Source organism: Erinaceus europaeus, chromosome 1, assembly GCF_950295315.1.
Source record: "Erinaceus europaeus chromosome 1, mEriEur2.1, whole genome shotgun sequence".
NCBI classification, from domain to species: Eukaryota; Metazoa; Chordata; class Mammalia; order Eulipotyphla; family Erinaceidae; genus Erinaceus; species Erinaceus europaeus.
The window spans coordinates 104,996,483-105,016,284 of NC_080162.1; the positions used below are offsets into that span (position 1 = coordinate 104,996,483).

Sequence of the window (19,802 nt, forward strand, 5' to 3'; positions counted from 1 at the left end):
GGTGGCTCAAATCCACATCCTTGAGCATGGTAAAGCGTGTACTCTACTGGGTACTAGCACCTGCCCCTCAGTTTTTGATATCTTGTAAGTTAATCTTTTAATATTTGAAATAATTTTCTATATGGCTCTGAAAATGTGAGCTGAAATTAGAATTTGTCTTTGGGACTTGTGATGTCTTTGTGTCAGTCAGACAGCTACATAAGTGCATACTCTCATGTGTGAATTCACATTTATCTATTCACTCTTCAACCAAAAATTAAGGATAATTTGACAGTATTTATTTACTTACCACAGTTACTTAGGGTGTATATTTAGAAAATGGTACATAGCTATATATTTGGTTGTTGAAAAAGTCATGACACATTTTTTGCATAGCAAGAATGTCATGATGGGGTCCAGGAGGTGGCGCAGTGCTGAGGCACTAGCCTCTCAAGCATAAGGTCTTGAGTTCAGTCCCGGCAGCACATGTACCAGAGTGATGTCTGGTTCTTTGTCTCTGTCCTCCTATCTTTCTCATTAATAAATAAAATCTTTAAGAAAAAAAAAGAAAAATGTCATGACTTTTCTGACAAACATGCCCCACCCCTCCATTTTTTCCCCCTCTTTCACCAGATACTGTTCAGCTCTGATTTATGATAATACTAAGGATCAACTCTGAGACCTTGGAAACTTAGGCATGCAAATTTTTTTGGGGGGAAATACTTATTTTTATTTATTTATTAAATTTCTTTATTGAGGAATTAATGTTTTGCATTCAACAGTAAATAGAATAGTTTGTACAGGCATGCAAATATTTTTTATTAAATTCTATTTATTACTTATTGGATAGAGACAGAAATCACAAGGCATAGGGGGATATATAGAGAGAAAGTGAAACATCTGCAGCATTTGTGAATTTTTCCTCTTTTGGGGGCTAAGAATTTGAGTCCTGAATCCTTTTGCATTTATCATATGTGCTCAGCATCACCACCTGGCCCAGGAATGAAAGCACTTTGCATAACCAGTAGACTATCTCCCTGTCCCCCCCCCCCCATATATATATATCTTTTTGACAACTAATGGTTTTTCCCTTTAGCTAAAGTGAATAGCGTATTATAGCATATACTCCTACTTCATGACCATATTTTGGAAATGAAGTTCATTTAAAAAAAAAATTATTGTCTTTATTTGAGAGACACAGCCAGAAATTGAGAGGGGAGAGGGAGATAGGAAGAAAGACAGAGAGACACCTGCAGTCCTGCTTCACCACTTATGAAGCTTTCCCCCATAGGTGGGGACCATGGGTTTGAACCTGGTTCCTTGTGCACTGTAACTGTGCTCAACCAGGTGCACCACCCCACCCCAAAATCAAGTTCATTCTTTATTGTTATAGCAAACCTAAGTTATATAAAGTTAGTTGTAGCTTTCAAAAGTTGAAATAAATACTAGTTTTCTTAATTTTATTATATAGAATTCGCAAGTCTAATATACTAAAAATTTTAATAGATTCTTAACATTGATTTTGCTATGTGGTTAATGTTTAGTAATCCTAGCAACATATAATGGAAATAGCATTGAGTTAGAAAATTAGGTCACTGAAAGCTCCACCCATCTAGTGGAATAATAAAAAAAAAAAATTAGGTCACAGCTTTTACGGTTTTAGTTGTGCCTGTATGTGACATGTTAAGTGGTATAAAGGTATATTAATATGGGGAGTCAGGTGGTAGCGTAGCGCGTTAAGCACACATGGCGCAAAGCACAAGAACCGGAGTAAGGATCCTGGTTCGAGCCCCAGGCTCCTGCAGGGGAGTCGCTTCACAGGCGGTGAAGCAGGTCTGCAGGTGTCTGTCTTTGTCTCCCCCTCTCTGCCTTCCCCTCCTCTATTTCTCTCTGTCCTATCTAACAAAGCTGATATCAATAACAACAATAACTACAACAACAATAAAACAAGGGCAACAAAAAGGAAAATAAATAAATACTTTAAAAAGGTATATTAATATGTCAAGATGACATATCAGTAAGAAAAATGAGTGCTTGAATAAGCCCCAAACTAGTCAAGACAACAGTTTGCCTCAATTTATGTGATATACCATTGGACTTTGCAGTCACTTTGGCAAAATACAATTTATAGAGAACCTTAGCTTCACAGAAATATTAAGAGTTTTTCCTAATTTGTAAGGATGACTCAGAAGTCATTTAAATGGCACAAGGTACATCGATATAATATGATACAGCAGTAAGAAAAAATGAATACTGGGCAGGGATAGATAAAATAATGGTTCTGCAAAGAGACTCATATTTGAGGCTCCAAAGTCCCAAGTTCAATCCCCTGCACCACCATAACCCAGAGCTAAGCAGTGCTCTGGTGAAATAAATTAATTAATTAATTAAAAGAAAAATGAATACTTAGGGCCAGGTGGTGGCACCCCTGGCTAAGCACTCACGTTACAGTGCGCAAGGACCCAGGTTCAAGCCCCTGGTCTCCATCTGTAGGTGGAAAGCTTCACGAGTCGTGAAGCTGGGCTGCAAGTGTTTCTCTTTCTTCTTCCCTGTCTGTATCCCCCACCCCTCTCAATTTGTTTCTTTCAAATAAATAAATAATATTAAATAAAGAAAAAATGAATACTTGAATAAACACCAAACAAACCAAGACACCTGGATGTGACACCCTGTGTTAGTTTCCTCCTTCATTCATTCTTTCAAGCCAGTCCTTCAATACTTTTCCGTTTAAAACACTGGAGCACACCCTCTATGCCTTTTTATTTTATTATTATTATTTTTTAATCAGAGTACTACTTAGCTCTGGCTTATAGAGGTGCTGGGGGATTGAATATGAGACCTTTGGACCTCAGACGTCGAAGTGTGTTGCAGAAACCGTTCTGCAGTCACCCAGACTCAGTAGAGCCTGGTGGCTGGGAGGTGGTGCACCCACTTAAGCGCACATAGTACTGTGCACAAGGACCCCAGTTCTAGCCCCTGCTCCTCACCTGCATTGGAGACCCTTCATGAGTGGTGAAGCAGATGTGAAGGTGTTTCTCTCTTTATGTACCCCCATCCTTTCTTTTAAAATTTCTTTATTGGGGGATTAATGTTTCATAGTCGACAGTAACTACAATAGTTTGTGCATGCATAACATTTCTCAGTTTTCCACATGACAATACAACCCCACTAGGTCCTCTGTCATCCTGTTCCAGGACCTGTACTCACCCACCCCCCCCACTCACCCCAGTGTCTTTTACATTTGGAGCAATACACCAACTCCAGTCCAGGTTCTACTTGTGTTTTCTCTTCCCCATTCTTCTTAATTTCTGTCTGTCATGTTGAGAAAAATAAATAAATAAGTAAGTAAATAAATAAATAGAAAAAGAACCCCTGAAGCTGTGGATTTGTAGTGTCAGCACTGAGCTCATAACCCTGGAGGCAAAAAAAAAAAAGAATCTGATAAAGAAGTGTAATTTCTCATTTGGTCTCTGCTTGCCCCTTAAAACAACTTCAGGGGCCAGGTGGTGCCACACTTGGTTGAGTGCACATATTACAATGTGGAAGGACCCAGGTTCAAGTCCATGGTCTCTACCTGCAGGGGGAAAGCGTCACAAGTGGTGAAGCAGTGCTGCAGGTGTCCCTCTGTCCCTCTCTCACTCTCTATCTCCCCTTTTCCCTCTAGATTTCTAGCTGTCTCTATCCAATAAATAAGATAATAAAATTTTTTTAAAAAGACAGTTTCTAAGATATGTCTGAAACACATTTAGATAAGTTTGACTAGCTAATTCCTGCAATCCCCAATTTGAAAGAACTCACTGGTCCGGGAGGTGGCACAGTGGCTAAGGCACTAGACTCTCAAGCATGAGGTCCTGAGTTCAGTTCCCGGCAGCACGTGTACCACAGTGATGTCTGGTTCTTTCTCTCTCTCTCTCTCTCTCTTTCCTCCTATCTTTCTCTTAATAAATAAATTTAAAAAAACCTCACTTCTCTCTCTTTTTGTTTTTGCCTCCAGTGATATTGCTGGGGTGCCTGCACTATGAATCCACTGCTCCTGGAGGCTATTTTTTTCCTTTTGTTGCCCTTGTTGTTTATCGTTGTTGTTGTTGTTGCTATTGTTGTTGTTGGATAGGACAGAGAGAAATCGAGAGAGAAGGGGAGAGAAAGGCAGACAGCTGCAGACCTGCTTCACTGCCTATGAAGAGACCCCCCTGCAGGTGGGGAGCTGGGGACTCAAACCGGGATCCTTAAGCTGGTCCTTGTGCTTCATGCCATGTGCACTTAACCTACACCTGGCCCTTCACTTCTCTATTTTCGAAGAATCTTTTGTTTTGAAATTGTGACTTCTGACTTTCAGAGGGGGTGTTGTGCTTATGAGTGTGCATTACAGGGGTTAGGATTTCAACCTATCTAATATGCTTAAAAGTGTTCATTTTTATAGTTCCTCTAGAAAATCATTATTTGGTGTCATACTGTTTTATGTGAGGAAATTTATATACTTGTATGAAACTAGGAGATATTATTTGTGTATAGTTGTTTACTTTTTTAATTCATTTTTAAAAAATTTATCTTTATTTATTGCATAGAGAATACCAGAAATTGAGGGGGGGGGAGAAAGAGAGGGAGGGAGACACCTGCAGCCCTGCTTCACTATTTGTGAAGGTTTCCCCCTGCAGGTGGGGACTGGGGGGCTTGAACCCAGGTCCTTGCACATTATAACATGTGCGTTGAACCAGGTGTGCCACCACCTGACTCTGTTGTTTATTTTTACATAGTTAATTCACACCATTTCAATTCATTGATCAAACATAAATAGAATATGTGATACAGTCTTAAGTGATTTTGCAGGGGACTGAGAGATAGCTCAACCAGTAGAGTGTGAGGACCCAGTTTCAAACCCCCCAGACACCATTTGGGAGTGCCACACAAAGGGGAAGCTTTATGAGCAGTGAAATAGTTCTGTGGTGTCTCACCTCTATCTGCCTCTCTGACTTTCACCCTCTGAGGGGGATAAAGAAGTCCACTGGGACAAGTGGAATTGTGTAGGCATGAAGTTCAGTGAAGCTATGGCAGAAAACCACAAGATTTTGCAAACTTCTTCCTTTACTTTTTAAGGTGATTTTCTTATCTTCTTTTTTCCTCTTTCCTCCCCTTCCTACTTTGCTCCTTTGGTCTCTTCCTTCCTAATTTCTTCCTGCTTCATTCCCCTTTTTTCTTTTCAATCACCAAATTATTCTTTTTGAGAAACCTAATATGTAGACTTAATAAGAAGAGGTTTTGATCTTGCTCTTTTGTATTGAAATAGTTCTTACTTGTTTAAAACAGAAATTAAAGAAGCCCATAAAAGAAAAAAAATAATGAGAGAACGATTTAAGCAGGAAGAAAATATTGCCAGTGCAATGATAATTTGGATCAATGAAATACTGCCTAATTGGGAAGTAATGTAAGTAATCAAAATTTCCTGATTCTGGTCCATTGCCAAGATCTCATGATTCCAAGTTGATGTTTTCTATTATTATGAGCACATATCTTATGGTTTGGTTAAATTATTCTGTTAACTAATGTTTGAAAAAATATATACTTATTATCTCTATGCCTTTGTTTTGATAAATCCTCTGATCACTGACACCTTCTTTATTGACCATTCTCTATGCCTACTAGTGTTTGGCCTATTCTGTATGTTGTCTAAAAAGCTGTGCCACCTCCCGGTCCTTAGCCTATTCGATTTACTTATTTATTTATTTATTGCCACCTGGATCACCTGAGGCTAGTGCTGGCATGACTAATCTGCACCCAGGAGCCATTTTTTCTTTTCCTTTCTTCTCTTCTGTTCTTTTTATTTTATTTGACAGGACAATGAGAAATTGAGAGGGGTGAGCTAGATAGAGGGGGAGAGAGAACGATATCTGCAGATTTGCTGCACTCCTCATAAAACTGCCCCCTGTAGGTGGGGAGAGAGGGCTCAAACTCAGGTCATTGTGCATGGTAATGTGTGTGTTTAAGTGAGTGCACTACTGCCCAGACCCCAGTCTGACCTGTTAACTCCCATTTCATATGCTAGTTGAAACCCTTACTTTTCTGTTATCGTATTTTCTTTCCTTCTTTCTTTTCCCTTCTTTCTTTCACCTTCTTTCTTTTCTTTTCTTTTCCTTTCTTTTCTTTTCTCTTCCTTCCTTCCTTCCTTCTTCCTTCCTTTCTTCCCCCCCCCCTCCTCTCTCTCTTTCTTACGGACAGAATTAAGTTGAGAGGGATGGGGAAGAGAGAGAGAGAGAGAGGGAGAGAGAGAGAGAGATAAACACCTGAAGACCTGCTTCACCATTTGTGAAACAAACATCCTGCAGGTGGGGAGCTGGAGGCTCAAACCGTGATCCTTACGCTGGTCCTTGCACTTTGTACTATGTGTGCTTAACCTGAAGTACTACCACCTGGCCCCCTATTATTGTATTTTCTTTTCTTAATTTCTTTTTGTATTATTTTTAACATATCATCTAATTGTACCACTAATAGTACATAGTATGATTTTAATGTGTCTTATAAAATATTTTTCCTTTATATAATATATAGTTACACTTTTTTTGCTGATAAACTTATTGTTTTATTTTACATTTTAGTTTTTTATATGTTTGTACATTCCATTTTCTTTTTTAAAATTTATTATTTGAAAGAGACAGAGAGAAATCAAGAGGGAATGGGGAGATAGACAGGGAGAGAGGCATGGTCAGGAAAGTGGTGCAGTAGATAAAGCATTGGATTCTCAATCATGCCAAGTTCATCCCTGGCAGCACATGTACCAGAGTGATGTCTGGTTCTTTCTCTCTCTCTCTGCCTATCTTTCTCATGAATAAATGAATTCTTAAAGAGAGAGAGAGAGAGAGAGAGAGAGAGAGACCAGCAGCCCTGCCTCACCACTCACAAAGCTTTCCCCCTACAGGTAGGGAGTGTGCACATGAACCTGTGTCATTGAGCACTGTATCATGTACTCAACCAAGTGTGCCACTACCCAGCCCCCTGTACACTTCTTATCTTGCTTCTAGACTAGTGTGGGGGGAGGTGTCTTCTACATTGCTTTGTGTAGAATATAAAGTATTTATTTAGGGTGCTAGCAGGCTACTCACCCAGTAGAGTGCACATATTACCATGTGTAAGGGTTGAATATCAAGCTACCACACAGACACTCCTGCTGCAGTGGAGCCGCTTTACCAACAGTGGATCAGTGCTTTTCTCTGTCTCTCTCGCCCTCTACAAAAAGAGGGGGAAGTTCTTTAATACTGGAAGATATGAGGGTCTTCACATGAATAATTGCATTTGATTTTTTTTATTTGTAAATTTTTTTGGGGGGTAGGACAGAGGGAAATTGAGAGGGATGGGGAAGATATAGAGGGAGAGAGACAGATACCTGCGGACCTGCTTCACCACTTGTGAAACAACCCTTCTGCAGGTGGGGAGTCGGGGGCTCGAACCGGGATCTTTGCACTTAGTACTGTGTGTGCTTAACCCGCTGCACTACTGCCCGGCCCCCTGCATTTGATTTTTATAATCTTTACTCTGACTTTTAGGAAACTAAAGATCATGTAGGTTAAGTGATCAAAAGTTATATAATTAATTAATGGTTAAAGCAGATACGAACTTAGATATATCTGACATCAAAGCCCAATCTTTTTCAGTAGAGTTCATTCCTTCTCAAAGATTTGGGCCATACCTGTAGTATAGACTGTTCTGGTACTGAGTTGACAACAAATGTTCATGTTACTTTTATTTTGTTTTTCATAGTTATCCATACATTTCTTATTATCGCATTGTATTGTGTGTGTGTGTGTGTGTGTGTGTATGTGTAAGTAGCAGTTGTAAAAGACAATCCCCTTAAAGTTCATGTTGCTGAAGTACAATATATTTATTAGTCTTTAGTTACTAACAGACATTAAAGAAAGAATGAATTGCATGTGTAATTCTTTGTGTTTTTTTTAAAAAAATCATTTGCTCACTTGGCTGTAGGCTAGGTAACCATCAATGCAACTAGTTTCTTGTTCGTTTTACTTTTGTTTTTTTGTATGAAAAGTAATTTTCCCTTTTTTCTCTCCTTTTTAATTCTAGGCGTAGTACAAGAAGAGTTCGTGAATTGTGGTGGCAGGGATTGCCCCCTAGTGTCCGTGGGAAAGTCTGGAGTCTAGCTATAGGAAATGAACTAAATATCACTCCTGGTTTGTATACTATGTTTAGTTACTCCCACATACACAATGGCTATCTTCAGAGCTAAAGAGGAGATTAGGAGCTTAGTCTATTTAAAAGATACTTATATATGTAATGTCATTTTAGGAGCATGCTTTATTTTATTTTATTTTATTTTAATTTTTTTTTGCCTCCAGGGTTAACTGCTGGGGCTTGGTGCCAGCACTACAAATCCACTGCTCCTGGTGGCCATTTCTTCCCCATTTTTGTTGTCCTTGTTGTTGTTATTATTGTTATTGCTGCTGTTATTGTTGGATAGGACAGAGAGAGGAGGGGAAGACAGAAAGGAGAGAAAGTTAGATAACTGCAGACCTGCTTCACCACTTGTGAAGGGACTCCCCTGCAGGTGGGGAGCCAGGGGCTAGAACCCCGGATCCTTATGCTGGCCCGTCCTTGTGCTTTGCGCCATGCACACTTAGCTTGCGGCCCTACCACCTGATCACTTTTTTTTTTGCCTCCAGGGTTATTGCTGGGGCTCAGTGCCTGCACCATGAATCCACTGCTCCTGGAGGCCCTTCCCCCCCCTTTTGTTGCCCTTGTTGTAGCCTTGTGGTTATCGTTGTTGTTGATGTCCTTCATTGTTGGATAGGACAGAGAGAAATGGAGAGAGGAGGGGAAGACAGAGGTGAAGAGAAAGACAGACACCTGCAGACTTGCTTCACCGCCTGTGAAGCGACTCCCCTGCAGGTGGGGAGCCGGGGTCTTGAACCTGGATCCTTAATCTGGCCCTTGCGCTTTGTGCCACCTGCGCTTAACCCGCTGTGCTACCACCTGACCCCCTAAATATTTTATTTTTATTTTTATTTATTTTTAAAATTTTTTATTTAAGAAAGGATCAGTGAACAAAACCATAAGGTAGGAGGGGTACAACTCCACACAATTCCCACCACCCAATCTCCATAACCCACCCCCTCCCATGATAGCTTTCCCATTCTCTAGCCCTCTGGGAGCATGGACCCAGGGTCATTGAGGGTTGCAGAAGGTAGAAAGAAGGTCTGGCTTCTGTAATTGCTTCCCTGCTGAACATGGGCGTTGACTGGTCGGTCCATACTCCCAGTCTGCCTCTCTCTTTGCCTAGTAGGGTGTGTCTCTGGGGAAGCTGAGCTCCAGGACACATTGGTGGGGTCTTCAATCCAGGGAAGCCTGGCCAGCATCCTGATGGCATCTGGAACCTGGTGATTGAAAAGAGAGCTAACATACGAAGCCAAACAATTTGTTGAGCAATCATGGATCCCAGGCTTGGAATAGTGGAGAGGAAGTGTTAGGGAGGTACTCACTGCAAACTCTAGTGTACTTCTGCTTTCAGGTATATATTTTGCAGTAGTTTATGGATACGTGTGAACATAAGCTGTCTCTCACAGAAACTGGTGTATATCTAGGTTTTGGGACTTTGTTAGAAAGTGAACCACCTGAGATGAAATTAGAGTGTACTATAAAAGGAAAGGTCTCACCCGAGTAATGAAGCTGTAGGGTTGTCATTCCACACGTGAAGTCTCTGGACACAGCCTGAGGTGAAGCATGTTGAGGTGGCAGTCATTGCGTTGGTCCCCTAAATATTTTTATTACCTTCATTTATTGGGTAGAGACAGCCAGAATTGAGAGGAAACGGAGTGAGAAAGACAGAGACACCTGCAGCCCTGCTTCACCACTTGCAAAGCTTTTCCCCTGCAGGTGGGGGCAAAAGGCTCGAACCTGGATCTTTACACATGTCTGCTTAACCAGGTGTGTCATGACCCGGCCCACATGCTTTATTCTTTATTTCTCTCAAACCTGGTATGATTCCTTAAATATGTTGTTATGTTTTGTATTTAATAAAACTTGTGAGGTTTTTTTTTTTCATTTACAACATCAGTCATTTCTTTAAACCCAAATATTTTATCTGTAAGTAACTTCAGAAATCTCTAGGGATTTTAAATATCAATGGGTGAATAATTATTTGCAAGGAAAAATAAAAGTACCTAACTAGCAATATTTTCCTCTTAATAAAACTTGAATAAATATTGTAGGAGCTATTATATATCTCTTGGAGATGCAGAATGAGCTTAGTAGATACATAGAGCATAGTAGAAATATTTTGAATTTTTAACAATATATTAACTTTTTAATGAGAAGGAGGGAGAGAACACTAGAGCTTCACTCCTTTACAAGTGCTAACAGGGATTAAACCATGCTATGGTCCAGGAGGTGGCACAGTGGATAAAAGCATTGGACTCTTGGGAGTCGGGCAGTAGCGCAGTGGGTTAAGCGCAGGTGGCACAAAGCGCAAGGACCAGTGTTAGGGATCCCAGTTCAAGCCCCTGGCTCCCCACCTGCAGGGGAGTCGCTTCACAGGCGGTGAAGCAGGTCTGCAGGTGTCTATCTTTCTCTCCTCCTCTCTGTCTCCCCCTCCTCTCTCCACTTCTCTCTGACCTATCCAACAACAATGACATTAATAGCAACAACAATAATAACTACAACAATAAAAAACAAGGGTAACAAAAGAAAAATAAATAAATAATAATAATAATAATAATAAAGCATTGGACTCTCAAGTATGAGGTTGAGAGCTTTCAAGCCCTGGCAGCACATGTACCTGAGTGATGTCTGGTTCTCTCTGTCCTCCTATTTTTCTCATTAATACGTAAATAAAATCTTAAAAAAACAAAAACAATCAAATAAAAACATACTTTAGGGTCCAACACTGTGCATTACATCACTTCCTGGGCCACATTGTAATTTTAATTTTGTTTTTTGTTGTTATTGTCAGGGCTGTGCTAAGACTTTGTAGCTGTGTGTGTTTTGTTTTTTTTTTTAAAGATTTTATTTATTTATTTTTAAATATTTATTTCCTTTTTGTTGCTCTTGTTTTTTATTGTTGTTGTAGTTATTGTTGATGTCATTGTTGCTGGATAGGACAGAGAAATGGAGAGAGAGGGGGAGGGGGGGAGGGAGGAGGGAAGACACCTGCAGACCTGCTTCACTGCTTGTGAAGCGACTCCCCTGCAGGTGGGGAGCCCGGGGCTCAAACCGGGATCCTTATGCCAGTCCTTGCGCTTTGTGCCTCGTGCGCTTAACCAGCTGCACTACCGCCCGACTCCCTTTTTTATTGATTAATGAGAAACATAGGAGGAGAGAGAAAGAGCCAGACATCACTTTGGTACATGTGCTGCCGGGGATTGAACTCAGGACCTCATGCTTGAGAGTTCGATGCTTTATCCACTGTGCCACCTCCCAGACCACTAGCTGAACGTTTCTACTACTCCTGGCAGAATTTGTTTTTGTCACTTTTTCCAGATATAGAGTTAGAGATGGAGAGAGTGAGAGATACAACATTGCTTGTGAAGCTTCCCCGTTGCATGGTTTACTCATGTGGCTGAGGGCTCAAACCCAAGCCCTCAAACTTGAAAAAGAGTGCACTCTACCACATTAGCTATCTTACAGCCACCTGTATTTGGACTTTCTTCAATTTAACATTTTTTTTTTATAAATAATTTTTTAATATTTTTAAATATTTATTTCCTTCTGTTGCCCTTGTTTTATCATTGTAATTATTTTTTTAACTTTTTTTAAATCTTTATTTGTTGGATAGAGAAAGTCAGAAATTGAGAGGGAAGGGGGTAATAGAGAGGGAGAGAGACAGAGAGACACACCTGCAGTCCTGCTTCACCACTTGTGAAGCTTTCCCCCTGCAGGTGGGGACCAGGGGCTCGAACCTGGGTCTGTGCACTGTAACATGTGCACTAAACCAGATGCGCCACCACTTGGCCCCATACGTTGTAGTTATTATTGTCATTGTTGTTGGATAGGACAGAGAGAAATGGAGAGAGGAGGGGAAGACAGAGAGGGGGAGAGAAAGATAGACACCTGCAGACCTGCTTCACCACTTGTGAAGCGACTGCCCTGCAGATGGGGATCCTTACTCCAGCCCTTGCACTTTGCGCCACATGAACTTAACCTGATGCACTACTGCCTGACCCCCAAGTTAACAATTTTAAAGTTTAACAAGCAAACAGAAAAGGGATAAGAAGATTCTCAGGGGAATAGTTGTTTTACTTCTATAAGTATACTGTAGTTTTGATGAATTAAAATAAAATAAAATATTCTTATAGTTAGGAGTTTCAATAAGATTATTGAAATTCTTGGCTTTAAGAATTGTTACAGCTTCCCCAGAGACACACCTTACTAGGGAAAGAGAGAGGCAGACTGGGAGTATGGACCAGTCAACGCCCATGTTCAGCGGGGAAGCAATTACAGAAGCCAGACCTTCTACCTTCTGCAACCCTCAATGACCCTGGGTCCATGCTCCCAGAGGGCTAGAGAATGGGAAAGCTATCATGGGAGGGGGTGGGTTATGGAGATTGGGTGGTGGGAATTGTGTGGAGTTGTACCCCTCCTACCTTATGGTTTTGTTCATTAATCCTTTCTTAAATAAAAAATTTAAAAAAAAAGAATTGTTGAACTGCTAAATGTTATGCATGTAGAAACTATTGTATGTTATTGGCGACTGTAAAACATTAATCCACCAATAAAATTTTTTTAAAAATCTAAGTATGTAAAAAAAAAAAGAATTGTAAAAAAAAAAGAATTGTTGAACATAAAGTCTGGAATTGAGTTTTAAGTGTTTTTTTTAAATATTTTATTTTCCCTTTTGTTGCCCTTGTTTTTGTTGTTGTTGTAGTTATTGTTGTCGTCATTGTTAGGACAGAGAGAAATGGAAAGAGGAGGGGAAGACAGAAGGGGGAGAGTGGTCTGGGAGGTGGTGCAATGGATAAAGCACTGGATTCTCAAGCATGAGATCCTGTGTTCAATTCCCGGCAGCACAAGTACCAGAGTGATATCTGGTTCTTTTTTTTTTAATTAATCAATTAATTAATTAAATCTTTATTTGCTGTATAGAGAGAGTCAGAAATTGAGAGGGAAGGGGGTGATAGAGAGGGAGAGGGAGAGAGACAGAGAGACACCTGCAGCACTGCTTCACCACTTGTGAAGCTTTCTCCCTGCAGGTGGGGGCTAGGGGCTCGAACCTGGGTCCTTGAGCACTGTACCATGCGCTCAAATATAGGTGCGCCACCACCTGGCCGATATCTGGTTCTTTCTCTCCTTCTATCTTTCTCATTAATAAATAAAATATTTGGGAGTCGGGCTGTAGCGCAGCGGGTTAAGCGCAGGTGGCGCACAGCACAAGGACCGGCATAAGGATCCCGGTTCGAACCCCGGCTCCCCACCTGCAGTGGAGTCGCTTCACAGGCGGTGAAGCAGGTCTGCAGGTGTCTGTCTTTCTCTCCCCCTCTCTGTCTTCCCCTCCTCTCTCCATTTCTCTCTGTCCTATCCAACAACGACAACAATAATAACTACAACAATAAAACAACAAGGGCAACAAAAGAGAATAAATAAATAAAATAAATATTTTAAAAATAAATAAAATATATTTTTTTTAAAAAGGGGGGGAGGGAGAGAAGGATAGACACCTCCAGATCTGCTTCACCGCCTGTGAAGCAACTCCCCTGCCAGGTGGTGAGCCGGGGCCTCAAACAGAGATCCTTATGCCGGTCCTTTGCTTTGTGCTACTGTCCGACTCCCTAAATAAAGTTTTATTTGTAGTGTTTCTGAACTTTGCCATTAAGATGTTAGGTATTATGATAACTTAAGCATTAAGATAGTGGCTAAATTGGATTTTTACAAATATTTATTCTCTTTTGTTGCCCTTGTTGTTTTATTGTTGTAGTTATTATTGTTGTCGTTGTTGGATAGGACAGAGAGAAATGGAGAAAGGAGGGGGAGACAGAGAGGGGGAGAGAAAGACAGACACCTGCAGACCTGCTTCACCACTTGTGAAGTGACTCCCCTGCAGGTGGGGAGCGGGGTGGGAGGGATGGTCAAATTGGGATCCTTATGCCAGTCCTTGCACTTTGTACCATGTGCACTTAACCCGCTGCCTGACTCCTTCTAAATTGGATTTAAATTAAGCTGTTCATTTTACTATAACCAGGAGTGGTTTTTGTTGTTGTTGTTGTTTGTTTGTTTAATTAGTGATTTACAACATTATAATAGGGGCATAATTCCCCACCATTCCCATCACTAGGGTTCTGTGTCTTCTTCCCCTAAGCAGGAATTTTGTTTTGTTTCTAAACTCAAAATTTATAAAGTTGTATAACTGAGTTATTTATTTACTTTGTTGCACAAATTGTTATGTTCTAAGGAATTAAATAGTTACTCATTATATTTTATTTCATTAGTGGTGGGAAGAATGCAGAATTCCAGTTGAAGCAGCTTTCCTTTGGATAGCCTTGTTTACTTCCAGTAACTCGAATAGGCTTCTACATAAGACTTCTGCGTTCTACAGTCAAATACGATTCAGATTTTGGTTTCATTGTATATTAGGTTTGTGGTCTTGGGCAAATTACTTAACATTTAGAGGTCTTAGTTCATCTGTAAGATGACAGTTCAGGATGATTGGGTATCTCAAAGGGTTATTTCAGTAGTTACTTAGTTTGTGGTAATGCATATAAAATTATAGTGAAAGTAAAATTTGTTGAAATATAAAATATCATCTTCAGAATATTAAAAATTAGAGCTGGGTGGTGGCATAGCTGGTTGAGCACACATGTTACAGTGTGCAAGGACCCAGGCTCAAACCACCTGTCCCCACCTGCAGGGGGGAAGCTTTGCAAGTGGTGAAGCAGTGCTGCAGGTGTCTCTCTGTCTCTCCCTTTCTTTCTTTTCTACCCTCTCAATTTGTGACTATCTCTATCCAATAAGTAAAGATAATAAAAAAATAAAAGTGAACATAACTTTGCAAAATAGTCTCCTTTTGAGTTCAAAATACATCTTCAAGTCTGCTTCAAACTCATATTTATAGATTTAAAATAAAACAAGTATAACATGAGAGAAGCATGCAGTTGAACTGAGATGCAGATCATATAGATTAGCACTACAAATCTCCCTTGCAGAATTGCCCTCTGATGTTTTGAGATGCACTATCTACCACATTTTTTGCTGGAGGGTGGGGGTGGGGGTCAACTTTTGTGGCTTCATAATAGGATTGATTTGTTTTAGTGAGCCCTTTTTTATTTTTATTTTTTATATTTATTTATTGATGAGAAAGACTAGACATCACTCAGGTACATGTGCTGCCAGAGATTGAACTCAAGACCTCATGCTTGTGAGTACAATGCTTTATCCACTGCACCACCTTCAGACCACAGTGAGCCTTTCTTCTTCAAAGATAGTTTTAAAATTTGTGGAGAATAGTGAAAATGGACCTGACTTGGAGTCAGTTTTATATTATAATAGTGTGAACTTTAATTTTTTGTAATATTTATTTCTACCCTTTTGTTGCCCTTGTTTTATTGTTGTAGTTGTTGTTACTGATGTCGTCGCCGTTGGACAGGACAGAGAGAAATGGAGAGAGGAGGGGAAGACAGAGATGGGGAGAGAAAGATACCTGCAGACCTGCTTCACTGCCCGTGAAGCGACTCCCCTGCATGTGGGAAGCCAGGGGCTTGAACCGGCATCCTTACGCCAGTCCTTGGCGCTTTGCACCACCTGCGCTTAACCCACTGGGCTACCACCTGACTCTCCGTGAACTTTAACTTGATACCTTATAACTGAAAAATGGTTGTACATATAAATCTTGAATTATGTACATTATTTTCTATCAAAGTACTGACTGGGCAGAAAAGATAGAAATTCTGATTTTTTTTTTCTTTCACTTTTTCTATTTTATTTGATAGGACAGAGAAGAATTGAGAGGGGAGGTGGAGAGGGAGAGAGATATATAAACATAGAGAGAGAGAGAGAGAAAGACACCTGCAGACCTACTTCACTTCTCATGAAGTATCCCCTCCTGCATGTAGGGACCAGAGGCTTCAGCCCAGGTCCTTGGACATGGTGCTTGTGTACTCAGCCAGGAAAGCTGCTTCTTCCTGGCTGTGTAAAATAGATTTGGGGTCTGGGGAGACAAGAGTAATGGCTATGCAATGGATTCACATGCCTGAGGCTCTGAGATTCTAATTCCCTGTACCACCATAAACCAGTGCTGAGCAGTGCCCTGGACTGTTTTTTCTCCCCGCATTAAAATAAAACCAATAAAATACTTAAGTTTGCCACGTTTGTGATGCCTACTACATACAGAAGACTTAGTAGAATTTCCTCTTGGGAATTTTTTTTTAGAGTGAAAATAGAAATCTGTAAACATGCTTCTTTCTTATTTATGAAATTTTCTTTTTCCCTCCAGAACTTTACGAAATCTTCCTCTCAAGAGCAAAAGAGCGATGGAAAAGCTTCAGTGAAGCAAGTTCAGAAAATGATTCAGAAGGTGTGATTTGTTTGTTTGCTTATTTCTCAATGAAAAAGTCCATTCACTCAAGATACTAGTTTCATGTTTACCATGTGTTATTTACCATGTGCATTATTTCCTTAATGTAAATGATTTGAGCACATGATATTATCCTGAATGGTAATGAGGAAATAGGCTCAGAATTATTTATTCATTTATCTATTTATTGGGTAGAAACAGCCAGAAATCAAGAGGATAGGAGGAGATAGGGAGAGAGAACTGGGAAGACAGCATAATGGTTATGCAAAAAAGCCTTTCAAGCCTGAGGCTCTGAGGTCCCAGGTTCAATCTACTGTACAACCATAAGCCGTGTTCTGGTCTCTTTCTCTCTCTCACTATCTTTCCCTCCGTATCTATTCTTTCTCATTAAAATAAGATAATTTGAGAGAGAGAGAGGCTTGCAGCCGTGCTTCACCACTCATAAAGCTTTGCCCCTTGCAGGTGGGAACTAGGGGCTCAAACTCAGGTGCTTGCATGGTGTAGTAGATGCGCTCAACCAAGTGCGTCACCACCCAGCCCCAGCTCAAAATAATTAATACACAATGAAGCTGTGATAAAAACCTACCAATAGATTGTTTGATGCAGGATTTCATTGCAACAGTAAGAGTAGTAGGCAAGGGAATTATACACTAGATCTTACTTCGATGGTTTTTACACTGTGTTAGCAACTTTCTTTCACTCCACTCTGTTGCTGTTCACTTAGTCTCTAATATTTATGTATTATTTTTTAATTGTATTACCTTTATTTACTAATAGGATAGAGGCAGCCAGAAATTGAGGGGGCAGGGAGAGGTAGAGAGACAGAAAGACACCTGTAGACCTGCTTCAATTTTTTATAGATGGACTTTTTTCTTGCCTCCAGAGTTATCGCTGGGGCTCTTTGAATCCACTGCTCCAGGAGGCTATTTTTTCCCATTTTGTTGCCCTTGTTGTTATTGTTGTAGACCTGCTTCACTCACTACTTGTGAAGTGATCCCCCACCCTCTCCTGTAGGTTGGGAGCTGGGGCCTCTAATCAGCATCTTTACTCCTGTCCTTGTGCTTTCTACCATGTGAGCTTAACCCGGTGCACTACTGCCCGGCCCCTTGGTAAAAAAAAAAAAAATTAAACAGTGCTTACTCTTGAAATAATGGGGAACAATTTTTTCAATCTCACTCTTTTTAAGATTGATTATTTACTTATAAATAATTAAAAAAATTAAAATATTCCCTTTTGTTGCCCTTTTTATTATTGTAGTTGTTATTTTTATTGATGTCGTCTTTGTTGGATAGGACAGAGAGAAATAGAGAGAGATGGGGAAGACAGAGAGGAGGAGAGAAAGACAGACACCCGCAGACCTGCTTCACCACTTGTGAAGCTAGACCCCTACAGGTGGGGAGCAGGGGTGCCCTTGTGCTTTGCGCCACTTGCGCTTAATCCGCTGCGCTACCGTCCGATTCACAAATATTTATTCCCTTTTGTTGCCCTTGTTGTTTTATTGTTGTAGCTATTATTGTCGTCGTTGGATAGGACAGAGAGAAATGGAGAGAGGAGGGGAACACGGGGAGAGAAAGATAAACACCTGCAGACCTGCTTCACCGCTTGTGAATCGACTCTCCTGCAGGTGGGGAGCCGGGGGTTCCAACCAGGATTCTCATGCCGATCCTTGTGCTTTGTACCATGTGCGCTTAACCCACTGTGCTACTGCCCAACTCCTGAGATTTATTTATTTTAAGAAAGAGAGAGAGACTAGAGCACTTCTCAGCTTTGCTTATCAAGGTGGTGGGGTTTGAAAACTTGGCACCTCAAAGTCTCTGCCAAGAAAGTATTTTTTTTATAGCCATTATGGTGTCTCCCCAGCCCTTCAATCTCTTTTTTAGATGTGTTTTATGTCATGGAAAACAGACTCTTATCTTGTCTATAAGTACAACTCTCAAAGTGAACATGTTTAAGTTAAATTGCTCACTCATAGTGATTATTTTTTTCTTTTTCTCCTTTTACCGTCAGGGTTATCACTGGGGCTTTGTGCTAGCACTATTAATCTACCTCTCCTAGTGGCCTTCTACTTCATATACTTTTCTTGCTTGCTTGCTTGCTTCCTTGCTTCCTTGCTTTCTTATTGGATAGGACAGGGAAAAACTGAGAGGGGAAAAAGACATCTGCAGACCTACTTCACTACTTGTGAAGCGTCGCCCCCTGCAGGTGGGACGTGGGGATTCCAACTCAGGTCCTTGTACATGGTAGTATGTGTGTAGCCACCCAGGCCCTCTCACAGTGATTTTCTATGAGTATGTAAACTACCGTTTAATTCCTTGAATGTGAATTTTCCAATTTTAGCAAGTCAGCAATGAAGTGGTAAAATTAACTTAAACAAAGTTAGAGAATTAATTTCCAAAGGGTTTAGGTAAGTATCATATTGAGATATTAATTATGATAGCTATTATGGGGATTAAAAGCTCAAAGTAAATGAAGAGGTAAGAACTTTAATACTATAGTGAATTTATTTTATTTATTTCTTTTAAATATTTATTTATTATTGCATAGAGACAAAGAGAAATTGAGAGGGGAGGGGGAAGTAGAGAGGGAGAGAGATAGAGAGACACCTGCCTGTGAAGCTTTCCCTCTGCAGGAGGGGACCAGGGACTTCAACCCAGGTCCTTGCACACTGCAGTGTATGCACTTAACCAGGTGAGCCACTGCCTGGCCCCCTATAGTGAATTTATTAAGTATTGCCAGTAGTTTTTTGGTGGAGTCTTTTGGGTTCTCTATGTATATTATCATGTCATCAACAAATAGTGATAGTTTTGCTTTCTTCCTTTCCAATCAGTATAACTTTGATGTCTCTTTTTTTTTTAAGTTTTTTCCTTTTAATATTTATTTCCTTTTGTTGCCCTTGTTGTTTTTTATTGTTGTTGTAGTTAGTATTGTTGTTATTGATGTTGTTGTCAGATAGGACAGAGAGAAATGGAGAGAGGAGGGGAAGACAGAGTGTGGGAGAGAAAGATAGAAACCTGCAGACCTGCTTCACCACCTGTGAAGGGACTCCCCTGCAGGTGGGAAGCTGGGAGCTCGAACCTGGATCCTTAGGTTGGCCCTTGTGCTTTGCACCACATGCACTTAACCCACTGCACTACCAACCTACTCCCGATGATGTCTTTGTCTTTTTTTTAAGGTTTAAAAAATTTTTTTATATTTATTTATTTTTTGCCCTTTTGTTGCCCTTATTGTTTTTCATTGTTGTTGTAGTTATTATTGTTGTTGTTATTGATGTCATCGTTGTTGGATAGGACAGAGAAATGGAGAGAGGAGGGGAAGACAGAGA

General features: G+C 40.4%; 1 protein-coding gene and 1 long non-coding RNA gene across 5 annotated transcripts in view; one reads left to right on the forward strand and one right to left on the reverse strand.

The window, feature by feature from the left end:
- LOC132538952 (uncharacterized) overlaps window positions 1-19,802 on the reverse strand; it is a 310,731-nt gene that overhangs the window by 159,209 nt on the left and 131,720 nt on the right. The gene's annotated exons all lie outside the window — the stretch shown is intronic.
- Window positions 1-19,802, forward strand: part of TBC1D12 (TBC1 domain family member 12) — a 105,194-nt gene that overhangs the window by 60,211 nt on the left and 25,181 nt on the right. For 3 of the 4 annotated variants that reach the window (XM_060192244.1, XM_060192251.1, XM_016193653.2), the window contains 3 exons: window positions 5,284-5,401; window positions 8,050-8,156; window positions 16,400-16,480. In XM_060192244.1, the coding sequence (XP_060048227.1) occupies window positions 5,284-5,401; window positions 8,050-8,156; window positions 16,400-16,480 (306 nt within the window). The remainder of the gene's footprint in view (window positions 1-5,283; window positions 5,402-8,049; window positions 8,157-16,399; window positions 16,481-19,802) is intronic. The other variant, XM_060192258.1, reaches the window with a different exon arrangement.